Source organism: Anastrepha ludens, chromosome 4 (genome assembly GCF_028408465.1).
Source record: "Anastrepha ludens isolate Willacy chromosome 4, idAnaLude1.1, whole genome shotgun sequence".
NCBI lineage: Eukaryota > Metazoa > Arthropoda > Insecta > Diptera > Tephritidae > Anastrepha > Anastrepha ludens.
In genome coordinates, this window is record NC_071500.1 from 69711410 (window position 1) to 69735677 (window position 24268).

Sequence of the window (24268 nt, forward strand, 5' to 3'; positions counted from 1 at the left end):
CAATTTAAGACGCCGCACTTCATTTTCATTATGAAATCATTTTCAGCTTTGATGAAATTTAATTATCTTTACAGATATTAGATCTCAGATTCATCAACTCCTAGACTCAAATCGTTTCACTATTTTGGAGCTGCTCGCAAGACTTTAAAAAAGATTGATCCTAATAGAGTTTTCAAAAATATAACTATTTGTTAATTTAATATAAGTATAAAGTGGCTGATTTGCCATAGCCCACAACGACATTGTTACGAACGCTTGAGTAATTAAACATTTAACGCTTTAACGCCCAAAACGGGTAGGGCGTGCACGCGCTCATATTAATCGCAGTTGGCTGTATCATCGGTGGGTGTGCATATTAATGGCATTTTAAATAATGGTCAGTCCCTCTTATTCTAAAATACCAGTTGAAAAATTAAAATTGTAAGCAGAAGCTCACGTGCCATCCCCCTTGTGCCATCCTCCTTGTGATTTACGAGTGCTTTGTAGTATTTAAGAAGATGTGCACAGCAATTAGGTACACATAAAGTATTGAGACAGCGCAATATTTGAGTTTTTTGTTTATTATAAAATAACACTATGATTATAGAGACAGTAGAAGAAGTCCGTGAGCGTAACTACAATTCGATTAAGGTGTTGTTTGGGGTATCCTTTGCGTTGGGTGTTAATTTGACTGCGCCCAGCAAATTCAAAGATTCATTGAAAATGTAAGTGAAAGTAAATGGAAATTATTATTTTTTTTATACCAGTAACTGTATAATTATATTTCATACTTACTTACATATGTGTTACGAAAGCATCAATGTGATTTTGGTAGTGAGCAGTACTCTATCCTTGTATGCCCATTGGTGCTACCTAGTGAGGCATTTTGACAGCATTCCACTTATAGCTGAGGTTTGTTTGCAATCATTTATACATACAGTGCACGGCATAAATTTTGATGCCACACCATTTCTAAGTATGATTTTAAGATAAATTTACACATTATTTTAGATTCTGGAAAACTTTATTAATATGTATATGAATAAGTATTGTAATCAAAAAAAAGAATGTACTTTGTCTGCTGCATCAACAATGGCAAGCAAAAATGTAACTGACATTCGTACAGTAAACGTGTTGATACGCACGCACTTTGAAGTACCCATGCTTTGCCATGCTTCGAAATAATATTTGTTGGCAGACTATTTTCAGTATTACTGATGAAGCTAATTTATTCGCATCTGTGTTTAATTTTTAAGTGTCCAATCATGTCTCGAAAAGAATTGGCATTAGAGGGGAGAAAAATTGTTGCCGCATGCATAAAGATGGAAAATCATACTCAGAAATCAGGAAAACCGTCAGCAGAAGTAAAGCAACAGTGCAAAAGGTAATACAAAGATTCAAAATGGAAAAAAGGATCGAAAATAAACAGATATCAAGCCGCTCTAGGAAGTTAACTGAGAGAGATGAACGCCTTATCAAGAGGCATAGAAAAAAATCCTTTCGAAAGTACTCCGAATATAGCTGCTTTATGCAAACATCTCTAAAAGCTCTTGCTTCATCGGACACAGTACAAAGGTCAATCAAGAGAAATATTTTATATCCGTAAGGCATGTATTGCTAGAAAAAAGCCCCTTGTCAGTGATACTAATAGAAATAAAAAGCTCGAATTTGCCAGAACTTACCAACTCAAAGAATTCAACTTCTGGGACAAAGTAATTTGCGGAAATGATGGGCGACTTAAAGTTTGCAGGAAGCGAAATAAAAACTTAAATCCAAAAACTATAATACAATTAACACGGTCAAACATGGAGGTGGCGGCGTCATGGTTTGGGGCTGCATGTCCACGTCAGGTGTTGGCAATCTTGTTTTTATTGATGAAATAATGACAAAAAAAGTATATATTGTATAAAAATCCATCAAGAAAACTTGTTACAAAGAACTGAAAAATTGGATTGTCTGGTCGATTTAATTCCAACAGGTCAACAATCCCAAACACACTGCGCACATAGTGAAGATGTGGCTAATACATAAAGTACCTCATTTGACATCAACGCCTCCACAGAGCCCAGATATGAAACCTATAGAACATTTAAGGCATCATTTGCAAAAAGGATTAAGGAAACTCCACATAACTTCCAAAAATCAATTTAAAAGCTTGCTCCAAGCCAAATGGCAAAACATAAGTTCGGATTACACAAAATACTTGATTCACTCAATACCTGACCGACTAACAGAGGTTATCCGATTACGAGGATATCTACTAAGTATTAAATGTAATTTTTCTCAAATTGTTATTTAACTTTTTCATACATAAATGCAATACTTTATTGCAAGAGTGTCCACACTTTTTTCAGATTTTCTATGGTTTTTTCTTTCTTAATTTTTAATATTAAAATACTCAAAAACTTTCGCGATATCTTTTATAACACATATTCGAAGTGGTAGGGTATCAAGACTTCTGCTCTACACTGCACATATGCATAAGTATATATAAATTCGAGGTGGCCCAAAATTAATCATCTGTCATCTAATTTTATTTTTGAATAATTTTTTACCAAAACAAAAAGATGACTTTTAGTGGCAAAAACCTTTATTTTGACCTTTACACGCAGCTGTCTAATTTACAAGTGTCAAACATAATTGGCGTACGACGTCATTGCAAAAATTATAAATATTCCAATAGGGTGATTAATTTTGTACCACCTTGTATATGTAGGGATTTTGAATAGGGGCATTAAATTACTTTTGCAAGTTCCAAACTGTGAAGTTTTGGCGGTACAAATGATTTATCACTTCTTGCAAGGTCAGGCTAACTGATGGTGTACGAGAATTCCACAATTTTTACCCGAAATTCATCAGAATGTGTACTAAGAAAGTTTCAGTTCCTGTGAACGGGTGAGAATTTGCTGGTTTGAATCATTTTGAACGGAAGCCTTGGTGCGTTTTCTCACTGGCACAGGATTATTTATCAAAAAATTTTATTAATCAAGTTTATCGTCTACTTGTGAAGCACAGAGAGGTGAGGTAGCTGGTGAGCTGATTATTACGGTCTTAAATTGATATAGGCAATTTTCAAGTTGCCCTCACCAATTCGAAATTTTCGAAGTAATTATTTCCATACGCTATACATTCATGAATTGTAATATATAGTAAATGTAGAACTTGCGTAAAATTATGTAATAAAATTCAAATTGTCATGTCCCTATTTAAAATCGCTATATTTAATTTAGTTCAATTTCAGCATTTTTTTTTAATATATACCTTTGCAGACTGTTTGTACGGCGTTGCAAACCCTCATCTCCACTTTTAAAATGGTCTATTACCTATTCACACAACGTACTTTCTATCGCTTAGTGGACCAGGCTCTAACACATGAACTCATACGCAAAATAGAAATATTTCAATACGGTTGGAAATACAATATGTTTTTTCTCAACTATTTTGAGGGATTTTATTGTCGTTTTTTTTAATTTCCTACTAGATTTTCCTATAAACAACCAATTGCAGCAAGAGATCGATGATATTATGAAAGGCGTTTGGCGCAACACTCGCTGGCAGTTATTATTTTACTTTAGCACTTGCGTAGCCATTCTGTGTAACTACTTTTTTGGTGCCTTATTCGTAAATCTTTACCATCAGCTAAAACAAACACCCAATTACGTACATATCTTACGTAAGTATTGAATTCTAATAAAATCCATTTACCAATTACGTAATCCAATCTTGACAAGTGCAATTCGAACTAAATCTTCATTTTATAGAGGTACCTTAATTTTTTAATCATATTTCATGCAATCTCAGAATCTGCTAAAACAATCATAATTCTTACAAATAATCCCACAAAAATCCGTTTTCTAAATAAACCGAACCAACCTGTTGTGCAAAATCCCTTTCAGCTAAATTAGCATAGACTAACTAAATGAACAAGGCTAAATCTTCAAATCAATTGAACAACGCTGATGTACCCTTGAACAAAGTATTTAAATTTTTGAATATGAATAAAACACTAAAAAGAATATTATTGGAATGCCAACGGTCTAGCTAAACACCAAACTGAGCTAGAATTTCTGTTAGATATGAAATTGACATATGCCAACAATTGTACAAGAGGTGGCAAAACCGTTCTCATAAAAAAATATAACACAGCACTTGGTAGACGAACTCACCGCTGAGGTACTTCAAACAACTTACGTTTCCGTCAATATTTTCGGGCAACAAGTAATACTAACAGCTTGATTGAGCTCACCCAGACACCAACTAAAATTTATTTTTTTTATTATTATTTTAAAATTATAGGCGCGAAAATGTTTAAAGCCATACGACACAGCGAAATAGTTTCAACTGACAGGCCAACATATTGGCCTTCAGACATCAACAAAATACCTGATTTGACTGGCATTTTTGCCTTCAAAAATTTTCCCGCAAACCATCTTTCTATTTCCGAGGATTTTAACCTGAACTCTGAGCACTCGCCGATCCTTTACAGATAACAGAAAATGTGGCACCAACGTCTCCTCGTATATTTATTAACTTTATCGACTAGCAGTACTTCCAACTACAAATACAATTCACGCAAATAATTCAAAAGTATGCCCCAGCAAGATGACACAATAGAAAAGAAAAAATACCCACCACATAACAAGACGCTGATAAATAAAAAAACGAACACTGACACGTCGTTGGCAACAAACCAGATATCCTGAGGACAAAATGAAACTCACCAAACAACAAAACAATTAAATTATCAAGTCCAGCATCAATTTCGTTTTCCCAAAAATCAACCAACAATCGTCCAAGTTCACAGGGAATCAACTAATGGAGGAAAACAAAGTCTGCAGCGGTCCTCAACGTCTCACAGACGATTAACAAAGTTTGGCCTAGGAGTTTACTCCACAAACTAAAATTGATCTTGCCCAATTCCTACATGGGCCAACAAATGGCGCATCAAACTAAACAATAAAAAATCGGTACCCATTGTATTCAGCCTCAAAAGTCGAATTAAACAGCGTAAATATACCGTACGTCAATGAGGCCAAACATCTTGGAATAAGCCTTGATGCTAAGCAGCGCCGGAAAGCCCATGTCAAAAAGGAGCGTGAAGAGCTGGGATTAAAATTAAAAAACCTTCTTTACTTTATCTGAGTGTCCATTCTATCAACTCACAACAAACTACTGCTATGTAACCAAATTTTTAAACCAGTCTGGGCATTTGACATTCAGCTATGGAATGCAAGCAAATCCTGCATTACTATTATCCAACGATAATACCAGTCTGGGCATTTGACATTCAGCTATGGAATACAAGCAAATCCTGCATTACTATTATCCAACGATTCCAAACTAAGGTGATGTGCAACATCGTCAATGCTCTATAGTATGTGAGAAACCTCGACCTCCATCGTGATCTTGGTATGCTCCTCGTCAGCGACATGGCGAAAATGTGTGACATATCTCACAGACAACGTCTAAGGGCACATGTCAACGCTGAAGTATTGGCTTTGCTCTACCCAGTACTCCAGCTCGGCGGCTAAAGCGTAAAACAGTTTTAGACCAGATGGGCATCCAGGGTCCGGCATTCGAAGTGTAACCGTTAAAGAGTTTGGAAAATTACTTTTATGCAATTCAAAGTAAAAATGTGTGAAAATAATACAAAATGAAAAATCAATTTACTTTTGATCGATATGACCACCTTTTGCTCTGCCTATGGCCTTGAGATGGTCCAGAAACGACGGTCCAAGCTGCCCGAATGCGACTTGCAGGTATTTTGGCCCAGTCGCGGACAATGGCTTTTTTCGGCGCCTCGAGACTGAATCTTTTAGTTCGGACCTTGCTCTCCAAAATGGCCTAAAGAGAATAAACCATCGGATTGGCGTCTTGAAAACCATTGTGTGAACGTTATGAAGTTCGGAACGTTATTTTTTAGCCATTTTTGGTTCACTCGAGCTTTGTGAGACGATACCGATTCCTGTTGAAAAGTCCATGGTCTTTCACCGAAATATTTATCTGCCCACGGCTTAAAAGAAACCTTCAGAATACTTCCCCGATAATATTTCGCATTTACCTTGACGCCAGGCTCGATGAAAACGATTGGAGAACACCCATCTGCGGTTACAGCGGCCCAAGCCGCTGCCTTCTGGTGGCCAATCGATGCCTAAAATTCTCATATGAACGGTCAGTCAAGTGAACCCTATCGTGTTGGGAGTGTACGAATTGCTCAATTTGAAAAACAAGCACTGCTCGTCAGAAAACACAATGTTCGGAAATTGACCGCTTTCGGCGGTCAAGTCTGACTTGTTACTGCTTTGGTGGGAGATCATGCTCCTTTTGGATCTTGTAAGGCTTAATTTTGATTCTGAAAAATGAGATTGCGGCGGATGCTATGGTCAGATATTTTCAGTTCTTTCACCATTTGATTGGCAATTCGTCGGGGATTACGCTCAAGACGCTTCTTCACTTTTGAACGATTTCACGTGACGTTGCAGTCTTTTTATGGCCACCTCCATGACGTTTCGCAATGCTACCAGTATCATTGTAACGAGTAATGGTACGATAAATAATAACTTTATTTGCTTCAAGGTGCTCGAGCTCACGAACAATCGCTGGTTGTGATTTTCCAGCCAAATATAATGTAATCACACTTTACGTTTGAAATCTAGAACTGATTTTCTTTTTTCGCGTTTACTCTCGGCAAAAGGCTTCCGCACGCTTGTAAGCAATACTCCGGACTGTCATTTAGGCAACTAAGAGACAGCTGATCCTCGTACAGGGTTTGGTTGAAAAGTAATGAGCCTTATTTTTTTTTAAGCAGTTTTAGTAAACCTTTTGGCTTATACATTCTTCAAAATAGGACCCTTGAGCGGCAATACACCGCTGGTAGCGGTCCTTCCACTGCAGGAAACATTTTTTAAACTCATCCGCCGGAATCGCGTTCAATTCGGCTGGCACAGTTTTTTGGATCGCCTCGATGGAGTCGAAAGCCTCCTCTTCAGCTTTCTTGTCAGGCGCGGGAACAAGAAGAAGTCCGGAGGGGACAGACCTAGGCTGTAGGGAGGGCGGGGAAGCACCGGAACCCCCATCTCGGCCAATGCAGAGGTGCAGAGGAAGGCGGTTTGCGCCGGCGCATTGTCGTGATGAAGGGTCCAATTATTGACGAGGTCGGGCCGAACCCGGGCGACGCGGTTTTTCAGCCGAAGGAGCACTTCTTTGTAAAATGCCGCGTTTACAGTGCTTCCTGGAGGTACAAACTGTTTAGCTTTACGCAAAATTTTGTGTAACGGTGCTCCAACGATCGCTGCATTTTCGCCACTACAAAATCCTAACACACTTTTAAAACAGCTTTCACCCGTGGAGCGATGTTGACTGCACCGCTATTGCCTGCGAACTGGGACCGATTTCTAGTGGAAGGGGAAGGTCCAACGATCATTTTCCCCCACCAGCCTATTCGGTTGATCGCTTGGCCGAGTGCCGGATCCTGTATTTTTACATTCATTCAGAACTAATAAATATTGAAGCATCTTAGCTGTCCATTATTTTATTTTTTCGATGAAAATTGCTCGTTAGTATCTTTATGATGTACTGGTTTTAATATCAAAACGTTATTTTGTTTATGCTTTAAGACTCGTTAATATCTAATATTAATAAATCAAATCATAAATCGTGCGTATGCAACGGAGTTTGTTGTCAACTAATTGCGACAAAAAATAATACACCCGATAAACGTCCGCCAATTAACTAATCATGAATAGAAAATACTAAAAACCACCAATGAGGCATTCTCTTATTTAAATTGTTTCAAAAAGTCCTAGTGCGGATTCTGCTTCCTTTTAAAGAGTTGGGCATCTTAACAGAAAGTACTCATCCATTTTTTATTACTTTTTATTAATTTTTTAAGCCTCTTTTGGCCTTCCTTTGTAAGTGCCACCGAAGGAGCACAGGCCAATGGCAGTAATGACATCAACGATGTTATTTAAAATTCATATTCAGTGCGCTTACTCAATTATTCCGTGCCTTTACCAGGGATCCAAATGAAGTTTCTCTAGAGCTGAAAGACCACATAAAATATGTAAATAATTCAACGCAGATACACCCATAGTATAACACCACGTATTCCAATTAGATCTCGACGAACAAGGATCCCACATTCTTGAAAATATTATTTGGAGATAAAAGAAGTATCATCATCAAGACTTTTAAAATGCGGTAGCATAAGTACATGTTTGACTAGGAATGTTTTTGTAGGGACATAATAGATATTTTAGGTCGAAGTGTTGGCCATTGGGCACACTACAGATACACAATTATTATTTAAATAATATTTTTGTAGTCTTTCATAAGACAAAACTGACACTGATAAATGACTAAGCAAAATGACACTTATAAAAAATTTCAGTCATACCCGATAATGAAGGAACATTCCGTTAAAACAACTTACGTTCACGTGGGAAAAAGCGATTCACAAGGTATCATGCAGAAAAACAAATCAGGAACACGGTGCAACATCAAATACAGCGAGTAAATCATTAACTAATTAGGAGGAACTTTCGATGACGGAAACATCTTAAAAAAACGAGTTAGTCAATAGGCCGCTTGAATCATATGATTTCATCCACTTTAGTTCAGGTTCCTAGCTAAGGCTTATAAACAAGGCACGATTAACGGTTTGGAAGTCAATAATCGATGAGCTATTAGCGAAATAAGGCCAACTATTTTGAAAAAAAAAGTGATATTTATAAGGCGACATACCCATAGACAAAATAATGAGTTTGTGTATGTGATTCTATTCGCACTGTGGAGTAATGAACCAGACTTTTTAGCTCTTATCTCTCTTCAAGCAATGACAAGTCGCCGTTCGGATGCGGTTTAAAAGTGTGGCACTTCTTTTCATTTGAGGTCAACATTTAGTCACGCACTACAAATTGGAGAAAAAACTCGACCGAATACTTAACAACGGATGTATATGCCCAGGATTAACTATGTCGAGGCTCCTTGACAATACGAATCTCGGGACACCTTTACCCTTTTCTGTAGGAATTTAAAATATGACATTGGAATATAAAAAAGCAACTGAGGATGCAAATTTTCGAACTAAATTTTCAACTAATAAAATATTTTCAAATGTTTTTTTTTTTTCAATGTGCGGCAGGGTAAACCGACCCTGTATGTGCCAATTATTGGAGTATTTATATTTATGGAGCATATTGAAAGGATTTAAATTGCAAATTTTTTTATTGTACTCTTTCTATTAAAGGATTAGTTTGGGGAAAAATATATACATTATTTTCTCGGTAGATGGATGTAGTGATCGATATCTCGTAAAGTAAAGTGTATGCGTTGTTGTCAAGATGACATTTCACACTACAAACATTATTTTGCTGTTGTGAGTTACAGGGTGTTAAGAATAGAAGGCAACAAAGAGAAAATTCGGTACATTTTTCAGTTTTTCTTTGATAAAGGCGAACATGCAAGTCAGGCCGCTGAAATTGTGTATGGTGTTTATGGTGCCGATACTGTAACAGCTAATTATGTGCAATTATGGTTTCTTCGATTCCACTCTAGTATTTTTGATGTTGAGGAAAATTTCGATAATGCCGAAAATGTCGATAGAAACACAGAAATAATCGAAGTTGACCGGAATGTTAGTAGTCGTAGCATCGCCCAGAAGCTAAAGATCGACGATAAAATAGTTTTAAACCATTTGCGCAAAAATAATGGATTTCTTTTTCCCCAAACTAATATTACCAATTATAATTGTATATATGGATGTGTGTATTTAGATAATATGTATGTATGTGTTGTGTATATTTTTTCCTACATCATCTTTAGCCTTTCCTGCTCTCTACCCTTTTTGGGAAGATAAGGGTATGGCATTCCCCTATTATCACATACAAATGTATATGAGCGGCACTGCTATATATATCGCAGCCACATGTGAGTACAATTTAATTGATAACTGTATATATATTATTTACACAAATATTGATTAGCATTAAATGAAAACCAACGTTTTTGATTCAATAAAAGCTTTGAAATCAGAGATCGATCCTATCCGATATTCCCCAGAACGCGTTTTAATCAAAAATCTTTTTTCGTGAGGCTATGTTCACACAACATCACCCTATAGCCGCCTTGTCCTAGGCGACGCCAAATCCAACTCTATCGATTTTAATGTATCATCGCAAAATTGCTTCAAATAGCTTGTCAAAACAACGTGCGATTTATGATGAAACCAGCTGACGTTGCCCCCCTCATAAGACAAAGACTTCAAGATGAATAAGTTCGGTAAAAAAAGAAATAGATGGAGACCCTTTTATCAATTTTATTAGGGTTTTGATAAAAATGTATAGTACTTGTACATACTTGAAAGGAACACAAGCATTAAATTTTATACATTTGCCCTTAACACCAAAAGGAACGCATCTATACCCTTTACAGCAAGCTGTGGTTGTAGAAGAAACGTTATAAGGCAACTTGATCAGTTCGTTATGAAATCTACAGATTAATGGTAGTTTTAAAATTTTAACTTTTATTGAGCAACTTTTCCGCAACATAAAAATTGTAGAGAATTGGCTTAAAACAAGTAATGTGAATTTCAAAGTCGCTGCAGGATTGAAGCAAAGATCTATAAGAAAAACGTTTAGACGAATTGAAAATAGTACCCAAAAATTTGTACGAAAATGTGTCTTTCTATAAATATTTTTAAATTCATGGCTAGAATAGGGCAACCTTAAAAGTCATTACGTCATGGCAGTTACTGCGTTTATCGTTTATAAGTAAAAAAGGACTATTAAAATTTTCGGGCAAGAACTACTACCACTACTATTTTTGAGGTCCCCTATATAAGGTTTAACTTCAAAAAGATAGAGATAATTGTATTTATTTTTATCCATAACTTTAGCATTTTCCTCGAATATCAATCAGCGACTTTCGAACAACACCTATCATAAACATATTAGTTCAAACTGCGTTCATTTTCTTCTTAATTCAGACATCGCGGCATATACATAGGTAACTCCTTTTCGTACTGTCGAATGCACCTTTGAAGTCGACGAAAATATGGTGTGTGCCGATTATCCTTTATGTGTATTTTCCAAGAATTAGCGTACTGTGAATATCTGGTCGCTGGTGGACTTTCCAGGTCTAAAGCCACACTGATAACTGACACTACACATGGAAGCATCCTGGGTTAGCTTAATTAAAAATTATATTCCGGTGGATTGCCAATAAACGCTCTTCTCGAACACCAACTCAAGAGAAAGTGCGCCGATGAGAAAGAAATTCGCAGTTCAAAACAGACTAGATTTAACAGAGGAAATTGATTATTATATCAATACTTTTAGAAACCCCTATGTGACCGCTTGGGCATTCCAAAACAGCTCTATTATACTAGAGCCAAATATTTACAAAAAGAAGAAGTTTCGCCATCCATTAATACACGGAAATTTTTATAAATATATAACACACGGATGAAAAATGCTTCACAATGTACGGAATTTAAGGACGAACAATACGATTGTAAAAGCCGATGTCCTTAGTTAGGACTTTAACGCCACTAAAAGCACCTCAAATCCGACGGTTCATCCTACAGGAATACCGACTTGATAATTATGTCTCGAGGCCGTCGTGAGCAATAAGCTCAATCGTCAATTACATTTGTCTGCTGTTCGTCTTGCTGCTGTGTTCGTCTAGCACCATTTCTTCGCCTCACATCAATGTTGCGAAGACCCAGGATAGTTCGTGTTTCAAAAGCTTGCTCCGCAATCCACTTTTCATCCGACTCACGTATTTGTGGGACTAGATTATTGAGCGTTGGAAACTCACCAGTTTTATTTACATGGTCGTCGCATTCTTTATTGAACCTCCTGTAATAAAAGTTCACATGCTCGACAGTCTCATCTTCGGCCAAGCATTCTGGGCAAACAACGTCTCCGTGTTTTTTACAGATTCAACCGTTAATCCGTGGGATCAACCTATGCAACCACCGGCCTTTTGATAGCCATTCAGATATCGAGGTAGAACGTTCTGCTTGTATGAGTTAATCTATAGGCTTGAGACCTTGTGGACAGTACAATCTCTTATGTTCTTTTGCTCGGCTGTTTATAGCCATTCTGATAGCTATGAAGCAGCTTGCATCGTCTGACACCACATACGGTCCTCAATGCACTTGTTCTAGTTACCTGCAGTACTTCTTTGAAATGACACTTTTTTGTTGCAGCCCAGATTGTAGAGGCGTACAGTATTATAGAGTGCGCCACTGTGGAAAGAATTTTTCTTCTGGCGTCCTGCGATCCTCTATGTTCAGCCCCTGTAGTCCTCCTACCATACCAATAAGCGCGTTGTTAACCTTTGTCGCCTTCAAACTAACAGGAGTAAGATGTTCCCTGAATGTTAGTCTGGAATCAATTTGAAGATATTATATAGACTTTAGGAATTCTGTATCGTCGCCACCAACTGATATTGACAGTTTTTCTTTCTGCTCTCTTCTACTGATCAGCACCAGTTCTGTTTTTTGGGCAACTAAAGGGTGATTTTTTAAGAGCTATAGGAAAGTTTTTCAAAACGTAAAATTCAAAACAATGTATGACATTTTTATTTAAATCGTTAGTACAGTCCATATAATTTAATGTTTGAAGATTATTTCATGCAAATGTTGATCGCGACTGCGCTTCAAAGAGTCCATCCGCTTAGTCCAATTTTGGCATACTCTTTCCAATGTTTCGGCCGGTATCTCACATATAAATGCTTTAATGCTGTCTTCCAATACTTTAATTGAAACAGGCTTGTCTGAATAGACATGAGGTTTACCATAGCCCTACAAAAAATAATCTAAAGGCGTTATATCGCACGATCTGGGTGGGCAATTGACAGGTCCCGAACGTAAAATAAAATGTTCACCGAACTCGCCTCTCAACAAGTCCATTGTTACGCGTGCTGTGTGGCATGTGGCACCGTCCTACTGAAACCACATGTCATACAAGTCAAGCTCTTGCATTTTGGGCAAAAAAAGTTGGATATCATTTCACGGTAGCGCTCAGCATTCACAGTTATGTTACGATTCGCCGCATCTTTGAAGAAGTACGGCCCAATGATACCTACAGCCCATAAACCGCTCCAAACTGTGACCTTTTCTGGATACATTGGTAGCTCTTGCAATTCTTCTGGCTGATCTTCACTCCAAAATCGACAATTCTACTTATTTACGTACCCATTGATCCAAAAATGAACTTCGTCGCTGAACACAATTTTTCAGTAAAAAAGTGGATCTTAAACTTTCTTGACAGAACACGCATTTTTATAATAAAATTCAATGATTTGCAAGCGTTGCTCGTTTGTAAGACGATTCATGGTTAAATTATAGACCAAACTGAAGATGTTTGAGAGTGAAACAAAACACGAAACGTGCGTCAGCTGTTTAAACCAACTGTTTAAAAAGATAATAGCTAAAAAATCACCCGTTAGTTCCAAGCTGGCTTCGTTCAGCCACATTTGTATTCTTGTTATGGCATCATAATATTATATACATCTTGCAGTCTATCGATATTTTTATCAATCACTCCGAGTGCGATATCGTCGGCGTATCCCACTATGATTGTTTTAACGGACATTTCGATTTTAGGAATGCCATCATACATAGCGTTCCGTAGGGTTGGTCGGAAACTACGGAAATACAGTTGCTTAGTGTGGTGAATCACCGTTCTCACTGCCATACTTCCTTCGTATTAGAGCTGCAAAACTATCGATGGTTGCAACATTCAATAGTTTCGATGGTTTGGCAACACATATTCAATAGTATCGATAGTACTATCGAAAATATTTTCAAATTCAAAAACTTAATAAACGCATACTTAACAATAAAAATTAACATTTTAATAAACATTTCATATGTTTCATATGTTTAACATAATGAGATCCTTCATGGACATAGTAAATCAAAACAAATTTGAATAAAATTAAAATTAAGGATCAGTCTTCTGCCAAGATCCGAGAATTGTGACTAAGAAAAAGGAGCATGTCCACATGCTTAGCTTTTAAGGCAGCTCTTCGTTCCGTTATAATTTGTCCAGCTTTGCTGAACAATCGCTCCGACTCTGTCGATGAAGCAGGAATGCAAAAATATTTCGTAGTAAGGTCTTTTATACTATTTTCGTTATGCTGTAAATACGGAAACATTAAACATTTTTGAAGAATTTTTGTTAAGCTACATACCTGCCAATATTTGAGGGGATCAACATCGCCCAAGGAGTGATGTTTCCCAATATATTGTTGTAAATCAATTATTGCATCGGAGCGCTTGGTCCTAGGCAAATTTTCTATGTTGATTTTTACAAATTCATAAAGAGGATGTCGTGTTGGTTTTGGTTGATCAATTGGTGTTGGTGGCTCTGAGGTGGGAGCTGAAGACTTGCTCAGATGAATAAGTTCTTCAATTAAAAGTTTTTCAGCATTTTTGGCATTGTATTGCGAACGGAAACCTTGTTTTTTAAACCTTGGATCAAGCAATGTAGAAATGCTAGTTACTGTGCGATCTTCGTACTTGTACAACCTTTTGATTACGCAATCAATTAAAAATTCGTTTACTTTAAGGCCAACTTCGGTAAGAAGATTTTTTGTGCTATTTTCCAAGTTGTTTAAGAGGCCACAAGTAACTGGAATAACTAGTGATACTGTGACTTTAGAATCCGATGACATTTCTTTGGAAGCAATGTCAAAGGGAGAAAGTATTTGTGACAAGTCTTTTAATATGTTGATTTCGTCAGCTGTGAGAGGCTGTGGCGCTTTCGACAAACTTAGAAGTGTTATATTGATTGCTTCATGTGTTTTTAAGACTCTTTCAATCATTAGGAATGCACTGTTCCATCTGGTGGCAACTTCCTGTATTAAACTATATTTAGTTTCCGTCAATTGAGAATCTTTAAATTTCTTGTAAGCAATCGTGCTACTTTTAAAAAACGCGACAATGGACTTGCATTTTTTAAGTAATTCTTTTGTGCAATCCCGCTTAAGGCAATCTTGCACCACCAAATTAAGTGAGTGTGCATAGCAGGGTAAATTCCTTTTTTTAAGCAGCTCACACGCTTTGATCATTGAGCTTGCATTATCGGTCACAATTGCAGTTATTTTATCAAAAATTCCCCATTCGTTGCAAACAGCCTGCAGGGTATCTGCTATATTCTTAGCAGTATGATTTGTTTCATCAATTAGCTTATTTGTTGATAAAACAGCAGAGCGAAGACAGTAACTATCTGTAATAAACGAGCATGTGACTGTCATATAAGATTCATTTGCCAGGGACGTCCACATATCAGTTGTGATGGCACAGCGATTTATTTTGCTGAACAAATTTTTTAATTTAGGTTTCTGCTCATCAAATAAATTTGTCATCATGACATTAGAGAGGGTAGTCCGCGACGGTAGTTTGTAGCGTGGGTCGAATAGTTTGATAAAGTCGCGAAACTCAGGATCCTCAACTATAGAAAACGGTTGCATGCCTTGAGCTACAAATTTTATGAGTCCTAAATCAAGCTCTTGTTTGCGCTTTGACGTAGATTCATATGTTGTGTTTAAATATGTATCTATTTTACCAGAAGTGATTGACAAATCGTTAACACGCTGACCGGGATGCGCACGCTTCAGGTGGTCAAATAAATTTGAGGTATTTCCGCTCGTCTTATACATTTTGCCGCAAGAGCGACACTTTGCCGACATACCGTTGTTTATTTTTTCGAAATGGCCCCACACCGATGATCTTCCGACTCGCTGCCTTTTTGCTAGCTGGTTGTCCTCCTCAATTGCCTCAATGCTGCTGTCTTGTCCATCTTAACAAAGCACATGCATACATACCATAAATTAGTTACTTGCGTTGCTGAGCAGTAAATGGAACTTACCCTGTGAGTTTTTCAAGAGAAATTTGTCCATCCTTCCGCCACCAACACCAACGAAAATTTACCTACAAATAAACACTTATTTTAATATTTAATTACCTTTTACATATAAATGTATTTCTTACCAAAATTTGCTGCCGACCTGCAAAGTTGCGCCAAAACAAGTGATGTGCAATGTATGGTAATGCCACTATCGATAGTGAACAATAACCATCGATAGCGACGCAAAAATATAAAAATTCGATATATCGATAGTGCCATCGATAGTTTTACAGCTCTACTTCGTATGCATCAGTTTTTACTGCGTAAGCTACTGCAATATTTCAAGCCAGCAAAAAGTGTACGCAAACACCTAATTTGCAGTGACTCTCTTCAGACCAGTTTTGGCTTATTTGCTGTTTGACAATCGAATTTGATAATCATATGAGACAGTTTACAGTGATTAGGCCATGATTTTATTCCTTGTTTTTTTTTTTTTGTTTTTGTATAGTGTACATTATTCGTAATTATTGGGTAAATATCATTATGTTTTAGCCAAGAATCACATTCGTATTGCACCCATTCATCGAACTTCTTATTGGGACCAACCTTAAGTAAATGCTTCCAAATAATAGTTAAATAAGAGTTCAAATGCCAGTAAAACATCACCAGTGCGTACCTCCTCGTCAAGGTCCATATTATCGAAATAACTCATTTAAACCATCGCTTTGTAATTTCATTTGATTCTGTATAAGGTTTATAAATTGCAGAAATTGTTTAACCCCCGATCAAAATTTTTCTTTTCGTACCATTTGGAACGCTTTAACACACAATTGGCTTCACTAAACCCATAACTTTCAAAGATATTTTTTTTTAATCGCGGTATATGGCTCGCTTAATTCGTCAGAATTGGGGACATAGCTTCATATCCCATTGAATTTTAATGCAACTTTCAAGCAGCTCCAAATTCTCGTTGATTTTGATCATTTTTTTTCTTCACGGTGTTGAGTATTTTCTCTATACTTAAAACAAAAAAATTCGTGGATTTGTTATTGGAAAAGATTAAAAAAATGGAAATATTGGATTAATAAAGTATTTTATTAGACATTAAAGTATAAAAATAAATTAGTTTTTATAACTATAACTATAAAAGTTAACATTGAAAAAAAAATAAAAATAGTCAAAACTGGGCAAAATCTTGAGATGCTTTTCGTGGGCTATACATATTTAGGTCGATAGGAGTATTTTTAAACCTTCCCAAATGTCTTGTTTTTTCTTCTGTCATCTGTCCACAATATTCAGTTCATTGTTTGTTACGTTTCTTACAACAATGCAAAATATCTAATTTCGTGCCTTCAAACTACGATTTGCGGACATCGTTGATTTTCTGTTATCAATTGAAGAAAAACACTTCTCAAGCTCATCAAATGCTTATAGAAGCTAATGGTGGACATGCTCTAAGTAGAGCACAGTGCTTCAGGTGGTTTGAAAAATTCCGAAGTGCTAATTTTAGCGTGGAGAACGAGGACCGTGGCCGGCCACCGAAAAAGTTTGAGGACGCCGAATTGCAAGCATTGTTGGATGAAGATGATGGTCAAACGCAAGAAATGATGGCAGAGCAGTTGGGAGTGACCCAAAAAACCATTTCCAAACATTTGAAAGACATGGGCATGATTTTAAAGATCGGAAGATGGGTGCCGCATGAACTGACAATGTGACAATACACCGCCACATCGAATAAGAGCGACCCGGGAATTGGTGGAGACGTACGCTGGTGCATGCGGCTTACTCACCAGACTTGGCGCCTTCTGATTATCATTTGTTTGCATCGATGGGCCACGCACTTTCCGAGCAGCGTTGCAATTCTCACAAAGAAGCCAAAAAATGGCTCGATGATTGGTTTGCGGCCAAAGACGGCTAATTTTTTTAGCGCGGCATTCACAAATTGCCTGAGAGATGGGAAAAATGTGTCGCTAGCGATGGCTATTATTTTGAAGATTAAATTTGTAGCTATTTTTTGTTAATAAACGTTTGAAATTGAAAAAAGTCTCATTTCAAAGGTATATACATGCATACATATATATATTTTATTATTATTATTAAGGTGCGGTGAGTTTCGATGGCGTCTTTCTAGTTCTATGCCAGCATGCCGTCGGATTGCTAAAGGTTTTCAACTTACTGGTACTAAGAGCCACCTCGCCGCTGATACCTGCTCACAGGCGTATTGAATATCTGCGTTATACCATCTTCACATACCAGCGAATAGCTAAGTAATGCAAGAAATATGTACATAAATAATTATTGTTAATTAACTATAATTGAAAACAATCTACCATAGGTATGTGGATCAAATTCAAGCCATTTTCAGACATATCAGCTTGTCGCAATTCGTACTCAGTTTGATAGTATTTGGGTTTGTTCTATTCGAGATGAGTTTTGGACTAGTGAGTTAAAATATACAAATACAAATATGAATTCATTTATCGTTGGGAAAACTATTTGTTTTTTTTTTGGTTTCATAAAATGTTCCAGGAATCCAGTGTAACAATTTTCATAAGAATGATTATGTATATAATGGCAGCGGGAACACAAATCGTGCTGTATTGTTACAATGGCCAGCAGCTAACGATTGCGGTAAATATAAGCAAAACTTATTCACTACATATATACAAAATATAATTTTATGAAGAACGAAAATCTTGTAAAATTTTTTAAACAGAGCGAGGAAATTCCAATATCATTCTACAGCTGTAATTGGTATGAAGAAACAGAAAAGTTTAAACAACTTGTACGAATGATGATTATGCGAACTAATCGACATTTTTTTTTGGAAGTCTCATGGTTTACTTTTATGAATTTGGCCACTTTGATTGCTGTAAGTTTAAAATAATGAAATAACAAATGATACTAAATAATTTTATCTTTTTTGCAGTTATTCAGAATGAGTGGTTCATACTTTTTGTTGTTGCGCAACCTTCAAGAAAATTAAAAAATAAGACTAATAAAATATCAAATGATAATTAATGAAAACTAATATTTATTTATTATATTTAATGAATATGAAAATATCTAATATTTAATGAAAACTTAAATAATAAAATAAGAATGAAAATTAAACTTCATATACATTCATATATAATGTAAAGAAGAATTTAATTGCCCATTTTCGACAAGATCGTAATTTCAGTTAGAGTTTCTGTTATGCATACCATATTTCAGAAATATCCAGCTGCCTACCTGAGTCTAAATCCCATCTACAAATTTCAGCTTTTTGGTTCTGATTTTTTACCATTTGTTGTTTCCAAATAATCGAAGTTAATACACTTTTATGTTGGAAAAACTATGGAAAGTAAAATTCTCTTTTCGCAAAAGTTAATTAACGATCTCTCTTTTGTTTGTGTCGTTACGGCTCCGTCTGTGCCTGAAAGTACTCGGTAAATTTGCAATGCAACTATTCCTGTTAAGGGGGAAGTCTACTGTGACAAGGGAAAAAACAGGCTTATTTTCCGGATTTTATTTCTAACAAAATATTGCTCGTACATAAAATCTATTTAAACTCTTATCTTTATTATATATTTAAGTTTTTGAAAAAAAAATTTTAAGTCAAAATATTCAAAATGGCCGCTGTGGCACTTCTGCAAGCGCAGGTCCGCTTTTCTTAGGTGCCTAAACGGTGTACATGAAATCTTACGTTTCGGTGATCTAAAACAAAAAAACAAAATATTGTTATCATATACATAGTATTGACTCTCGTCTGACGTAGGATTATGTCGATAAAAAATTTTGGCGTTGAAAAAAAAATTCTTGAAATTTTTTTCTTTTTTTTTGCCTAAAATTGATGTTACTATTGTTTATAACAATTTAACAAATAACGATATCAAAAAAATCCTATGTCAGACGAGAGACACTATTACAGAGAATATATAATTAAATTTTTAAGCTGATTCATTTATCAGAACTCGAGATATCGTGTACACCGTATACAAAAACTTAGTTTCGAGAAAAATGCGTTTAAAGTTTCAGTATAGCAGGTACGCGCTTTGGAGCGCTTCGGGAAAAGGTCGAAATTTCAAGGAAGAAAAATTTAGCCAGCTGTAACACATATTGTACCTTATTTAAGAGGGTTCAAAGTATTTTTTAAGCTAATAAAAAAAAATCGATTTTTTGAAAAATTCACAGTAGACTTCCCCCTTAAGATAATATTTTATTTTAGGCCAGCGAAGTTCAATTAATTTTATTCAGAAGCAAAGCCTCGATAGACATTTTGGGTAGTTAAGGGATCTCGGTGGTTTAGAGCTCGAAAATTTAAAGTATTTTCAGGAAAGTTTTTTACAATAAAAAAAATTAAAAAAGATATTTAAATTTTATATGCTTTTTATTTAACTTCTTTTGCATACAAAAATGAAAAAAAAAAATGTTTAACCATAGTAATTTTAGAGAACTGCGCTGAAGTTGACCCTACCGAAAATTTAGATCTGGACGGTGTTGTCTATTTTGGCTCTTCTGTTTATCTGAAACACAAAAACCAAACAAATTATTAATCAGTGTGACTGTAGCTATATCGCGTACTAGAATAAAAAAAAAATTACAAAATGGCGCAATTTTGAATTTGACACTCTAAAAATCGGTGTTTATAATCAAAAAACTACATAATAAAAGTAATAATATGATTCCAGCACGGACGACAGCCATTGATGTTGTGAACAACATATTAAAATTTCAGAACTGAATCGTTGAATAGTTTTTTTTTTTTTTTTTTGACAACACCAGGCCGAAAAAATGCGTTTCGAGATAAACGAGTTTAAAGTTTGAGGTACAGGAGCGCGCGGACCGCTCTCTAACTGGATAATGGGCTGTAGAAGCTGTGATATTGGGAATATCCGCATGAAAATTTCACAGTATAATTTTAAGATACTATACTTTCGAAATATCTAGAAAACAAAAAAATCGATTTTTAGACCACCGCCAAATCACTTGAAAATTCGTCAACTGTGGACATACAGACACAAACTATCAGAAATTATATTTACAGTAGCGAATATACAGCGCACACTCCTAGAAGAATAGATCCTTTAAGGACTAATTCGAGCAAAAGGTTGAACTATGTTTAAGAAATAAGGTGCATTTCCAACTTGTATTGGGGCCAAACTGCGAACGTGAGACTACAAAATGATGTGACGAGTGATGTTTCAATCAAAAGAGAAGTTCGCCAAGGATGTGTTTTATCACCAATGCTCTTCAATTTATACTCGGAATATATGTATATTTGAAGAAGCTTTGGCATAGGAATAAAAGTCAACGGCGAAATAATAAATAACATACGATTTGACGATGACTCCACAATATTGGCTGCCAAAATTAATGACCTGCAATATCTCCTTCAAGAAATCAGCGGAAAAAGTCTGTAATACGGCCGAGTATTAAAACCCAAAAAACCAAATTCATGGTTGTTTCAAAAAACTCTCAACAAATCACCCATTCAAACATTTATGTACATATATGACAATCCGATCCAAAGAATATCCAGTTTACCTACGATGTTGGCTTAGCAAAACATGGACAAATGACAAAGAAATTTGCTGTCGGATTGAAGCAGCGACGGAAGCTTTCTTCAATTACAGGAAAATTCTTTCCAATAAAAGCTTGAACATGACATTATGTATTCGGTACCTTAAATGCTACGTTTGGTCTGTTTTATTGTACGGTGTGGAGGCATGGACACTAAAGGTTACGAGTATGAATAAATTAGAGGCGTTTGAGATGTGGTGCTATCGGCGGATGATGAAAATATCGTGGACAGATAAAGTTAGTAACAAAGAAGTCTTAACGAAACTAAGAAAGGATTATTAACGATAAAACGCCGCAAAACCGCATATTTTGGTCATATTATGCGAGGCCCCCAAATGTCTTAGCTACGTAGCATAAGAGAGTGGACAGGATTAAGAACTATTGGGCAGTTGGTTGAAGCAGCCCGAAGCAGAGACAATTACCATAATTTTATTTTTACCTATTTAACACATTTGTATTAAAATTAATGAACAATTTATTACTGTGATCGCTTACATTCTGTATTATGGAAAAAGTAAAGTACAGAGCTCAATCGTCTAATATGGTTGGTACTGTAAAGCATGGTAGTGGGGCATGCTACGATTCGACGTCAAATTGAGTAGCGTGTTTTTTTTTTATTTCGGGCCCTATAAAATAAATATTTAATAAATAATATCACAAAATAAATTATCTAGAAATATTGAAGGAGCATATTCCAAAACTGTCGAAAAATTATAGTCACCATCAACGTTCTCCTTCATGCACGACAACGACCCAAAGCATACTGCACTGATTGTAAGGGAATGGTTGCTTAGTATTATCCTCTCTTCCTTGAGCACTTGTGGGCCCACATGGCAAGAGAACTGCGCAAACGGCAGATAAGTAGTAAAAATTACCTAAAATCAGCCATTAAAGAGATGCGGGGTAAATATTCCAAGAGAAGTCGCCAAACTCTAGTAGACTTCATGCAGCGACGTCTACAAGCAATAATTAAAGCATTTTCATTACGTTCCACTTTTATTTGAGTTGTAAAATTAAGTGAAACTTTACTTTACTGGAAAACTTCCAAATAATTTTAATATTTATTTTTTTCGTTTTTTATAATAAAATACTGAATTGAATATTTTATATTGACTTTTGCATTTTGAAAATTGGTCGAACCGTTACCAAGTTATAACGGATTGCAGTCAGAACAAACAAGGGTCCCACTTTTTTTGGTTCACTGTATGAGTATTGTAGTTATATAATACAATATTGTACTTTCATAGAAATTAAATAAACCAATTAATAGAGAATCGAATTTCTAGCGGTAAACTTAAAAGTGCCAGTTTTTGAAATTCATTGATTAATTTAGTGTAGTATATATGAAAGCCAATAAATAATAACAATAAAAATAATATACATGTCGAAATTTTAATTTAAAAAAATTGCAAAAAGATTGCGGTCTAACCATATTGACTGGGCTGGTAGTGGCATTTCACTCCGGTACGCTGTCCCACTACTGCCTACCACGGGAACTCTTGGCTGCTGGTTTTCACCCCTGGCCCGGTTCATCCCTCCTTAGCCAACCTGAATGTCAAGGACTCCTCTATGACACCCATATTGATGGTAAGCTTAGTGCGGACGTTCCGTCAACATGATCTGGCCCACCACACAGGACTCCCGGCCTCAGGTCATTCCACAACCCGACCTCACAGAAGCGTGATTACAGAAGATGCCAACCTTCCAGTCATATTATCTACTACGAGTAGTCCAATTCAACTCATTCATACTCAATCATTCATTCATTTTCTCTTTGCTTTATACTTCACGTTGCTCTGTACGCTCGTTTGATAGATTGTTTCAGCTACGAACTCGCTTTCGCTTTGCATGTAGCTATTTTTAGGTATAACAGCTATGTTTGTGCACACGTATGTGTGTACTCATGCATATATACGTTGTACGTGCAGAGGCATATTTGCATACGATTGAGAGTAAGTGCCATTTATATAATTCTCGTACGAAACTTATAAATTTATTTAGTAAATTTTAGGTATGAAAAAAAACATTAATTGAAAAAATAGATATAATTAAAAAAGAGTAATAATAAAAAATAAAAAAATTATCACTTTCCCTATACTGAGATTCGAACTCACGACTCCGAAAAGAGAGTCGCTAGGTACGAAAGTATTCTGAAATATAAAGGGATAAAGGGAAATATAAGGGATGAAATATAAAGGTAGTATAATTGTTGTGTGCATAATTATTTATTTTTTGCCACAAATAAAAAAATAGGATATTGCAATAGCATAAAATATGGTATTCCAGAAGAACTTTTGTGGTCTCTTGCCAGAGCGACAGTCCTGCGTCTGTGACAGAAGAACTTGTCATTTAATATCTCAAGTGCTAAGTAAAGTGTCGTTTTGCCTATTGTTTTTAAAAGCATGCGAACTTAATAAATATGAACTCTCGACCCAGCAACTTTGATATATCGGACTCGCTTTTCGCCGTTAAGAAAACGATAACAATTAATGATACGCGATCGTATGCCACTAAATTTTTATTCAGCTGATGACGTTTTTCTATCATTCAACAGTTTTATAACTCGAAATTTAACAAACTCCTGGTGGGCAGCCGTTGAGTTTATTATTATTAGCAAGAATTCGAAAAAAATGCTTTCCAGAAGTGATGGAAGTTCAGTGTGAACCTAATAACTGTTATGAATCGCAAAATACTGAAATCGGTTATATCCCATGTTGAACTTGACAGTATATATGTACATATGTATTTATGTATGGACTTATATATCGAAAAGAGTGTAGAAATTGATCAAATAGCTACAGACCTGTAAGACCTGCAAGCTGTCATAAATATATTTCACGTGTAGTTAGGGTAAGATTTCAGTT

The 24268-nt window shown here is 35.9% G+C and overlaps 2 protein-coding genes across 3 annotated transcripts; one reads left to right on the forward strand and one right to left on the reverse strand.

Moving 5' to 3' along the window:
• The first annotated feature begins 539 nt into the window (after positions 1-539).
• Positions 540-19088, forward strand: LOC128861658 (odorant receptor 63a). 2 transcript variants are annotated; one of them, XM_054099951.1, is made up of 10 exons: positions 577-704; positions 795-891; positions 3249-3387; positions 3461-3652; positions 9802-9906; positions 17941-18106; positions 18175-18280; positions 18369-18470; positions 18556-18711; positions 18769-18825. In XM_054099951.1, the coding sequence occupies exons 1-10, from the start codon at positions 577-579 to the stop codon at positions 18823-18825; spliced, it is 1248 nt and encodes a 415-aa protein (XP_053955926.1). The 2 variants fall into 2 exon arrangements, with proteins under 2 accessions (XP_053955927.1, XP_053955926.1); XM_054099952.1 differs by lacking the exon at positions 9802-9906 and having other exon boundaries at positions 540-704; positions 3461-3642; positions 17943-18106; positions 18769-19088.
• On the reverse strand, positions 13820-15280 carry LOC128861657 (E3 SUMO-protein ligase ZBED1-like). Its single transcript, XM_054099949.1, has 2 exons — positions 14182-15280; positions 13820-14127 (listed from the first exon to the last, which is right to left on the reverse strand). The coding sequence occupies exons 1-2, from the start codon at positions 15274-15276 to the stop codon at positions 13939-13941; spliced, it is 1284 nt and encodes a 427-aa protein (XP_053955924.1). The 5' UTR covers positions 15277-15280; the 3' UTR covers positions 13820-13938.
• Positions 19089-24268: the final 5180 nt, after the last annotated feature.